This window comes from Sesamum indicum, linkage group LG2, assembly GCF_026168435.1.
Source record: "Sesamum indicum cultivar Baizhima isolate 11 linkage group LG2, ASM2616843v1, whole genome shotgun sequence".
NCBI lineage: Eukaryota > Viridiplantae > Streptophyta > Magnoliopsida > Lamiales > Pedaliaceae > Sesamum > Sesamum indicum.
Genome location: NC_142658.1, coordinates 5079459 through 5082123, shown reverse-complemented (window position 1 = coordinate 5082123; position 2665 = coordinate 5079459). Strand labels below are relative to the sequence as shown.

Genomic DNA, 2665 nt, shown 5'->3' with positions numbered 1-2665 from the left:
AAAATCACGTGATATAAATGAACAAGTAGATCCTGGATCAATCAATACATGTGCACTAAAATCGCAAATAGAGAAGGAACCAGTGATAACCTCGGGTGCCGTAGGAGCTTGTTCTTTTGTGATTGCATACACCCTGGCTTGTGGCTGAGGCTGACTACTTTGTCCTGTTGACGTCATGGAAAGATTCCCGCTACCTCGACCACCTCTACCTCGTCCTCTACTCGTACCTGACCGTTGTGAGTTCTCCCCCACACTGCTCACCCTTGAAGTCTGGGGTCCTTTGGTATCATCTCCCCACGTGGGACAGTCTCTAACAATGTGTCCTGATTGATGGCAACGGTAACATACAATTGGTCGGGCTCCCCAACAGTCACCAGTGTGTCTCCTACCACAATTAGCACAAGAGGGAATAGATCTTCCACTGAATGATCTGGCTGGACCGTGTCTTGCTCCAGATCCAACCGAAATAGACCCACCTCTACCCGAGAACATTGAAGGAGACCTGCTAGTTTGACCCACTCCTCGGCCTCTGAGGAAAATGCACTACTCTGTCCCACTGTAGGATTCAGGTTACCTGTTAATTTCTTTCGTTTAGCTTCAGTTGAGCTTCTTTCAATGGATGTCTCATCTGCCCTCAGTATCGCTTCCAGCGGCGTAACTCGGAGGTTTAATTGCTATTTTCTCGCGGATCTCAAGTCTCAACCCCCTTTCAAATCTGTCTCTTCTCAATTCATCGGTACTCACTTCTTTTGGGGCATATTTTGACAATCTCACAAATTGCAGTTCATATTCAGCAACAGATAACTCATTCTGCTTGAATTCCAGGAATTCAACTTTTTTACGGTTTCTGTAGACTGGTGGAGTATATTTGTCAACAAATTCTTTCAAGAAGTCATTCCACGTCAAAGTGGCTGGTCGGTTCCTGCTCCCTAGGACTGTTTCCCACCAATCTAAGGCATCTTTCTCCAGTAAGGACACTGCATATCTCAATTTTTGCTCAGAAGTACACTCGATTCTGTCTAACACCCTTTCCGTGTTCCTCAGCCATTCCTCTACTTCAGCAGGGTTAGTTGTACCGGCAAATACCTTCGCCCCCTGTCTCCTTACTATTTCATAATTCTTGTCAATAACTGCATCTTGTGGTTGTGATTGTGGCGGTAGAGCCATCCTCTGCATCATTTCCATAAACTGTTGCATAAAAGGGTTTATTTCTGGTTGTGGGGCATTTCTATTTTGGAATTCTAACCCCTGATGTTTTGATCCTGAATCATGACCCTGCACAGACTCTATTGACTCAGCAGGGCCAGCAGCGTTTTCTCTTGACGCTTCCATCCTATATAAAATACACACATATGAGTAGATTCCTAACATATACACCTTACGTATAAAATGACATTTCATCCACTATCCTAAGGAAATCTAATCCCTGCTCTGATACCACCTAATGTAGCACCCCCTTCGCTACAAGGGCTATATCTACCCTAAACGTTATACTTATAATAATCCATGTGTTTATATATATAAATGCACATAATCATCTAATCGATATGCATACGTAATCACAACGTCATAACGACATAGTCAACCCACAACATCACATATATACAAATCAAACACCACAGGTGATCCACCACAGTTGATCTCTACGCCTATGTTCTCTTTATACAAACAAAATAAGGTTTGTACTATAGCTGACAAAGAGGAGAAAACAGCATCCTGGCCCGACCTGCCTGAGTATAGTGCGTAGACCTATTCTTCAACAGTCAGACACCTCAAAGTCTACTCATGAAAGAAAATGTCAATAGAGGGATGAGTCTGCCGCTCAGTAAGTAAATAATCATCCCTATCTATATATGTATATCAAACACAGCCCAAATAGGACAAGTAGGCAACATGCATGGGTTACAGTCAATTTAACTCCAACATAATCAATTGTAGTACACCACATAGCTATCTCACAATAAAATAATCAACTAAATTTCCTTTTTCCTAGTTTGCTTACCAAAAGGTGATATCGTATTTTTCCCGTCAACTCAAGCTCACCGTTATATAAATTTAAGTGAATCCCCCTTGACAGCCGGCTCATCAATCTCATTTCGCATCGTAGCTCTTTCAATTCGCATCATAGCTCTTTCCACATCACATCTTTTTCATATCGCATCAAAGCTCTTTTCATTTCATTTCTTTCTCATATCGCATCAAAACTCTTTTCATTTCATTTCGCCTTATAGGCTTTTCAACACGTCAAGGGGTATTCACGCCACAATATATATTCAATTTCCACCACTCTCTTATTTCCACATATCACCATTCTTGTAAGTAACTAGTAACGTAAAATAATATATCATTACATTCTCATTTTCAGACACCCACAACACAACATACAACAAACATGATATTTCAACGTGTCTTCGCATTCCACGTACACAGTATCGTCAATCAAATCAAATCATTCACCATGCATATATTTTCAGATAAAACAATATCAGCATAAACCACAAATAAAGAGAACATATATAGATAATACTAATTATTTACTTACCTCAACCTCACAACGTTTCTTTCTACTCAATCGCTAATTGTCAGTCCTTTCACCTCAACCCCGTATCCTATAATGATTTATACCATACACAATTAATATATCGAGAATATCGTAATTTCTTTA

At 40.5% G+C, this 2665-nt stretch overlaps 1 protein-coding gene across 1 annotated transcript; it reads right to left on the bottom strand.

The window, feature by feature from the left end:
* Positions 1-624: 624 nt before the first annotated feature.
* LOC148789136 (uncharacterized) lies at positions 625-1179 on the bottom strand. Its single transcript, XM_088877528.1, has one exon. The coding sequence runs from the start codon at positions 1177-1179 to the stop codon at positions 625-627; it is 555 nt and encodes a 184-aa protein (XP_088733654.1).
* Between the last annotated feature and the right edge of the window lie 1486 nt (positions 1180-2665).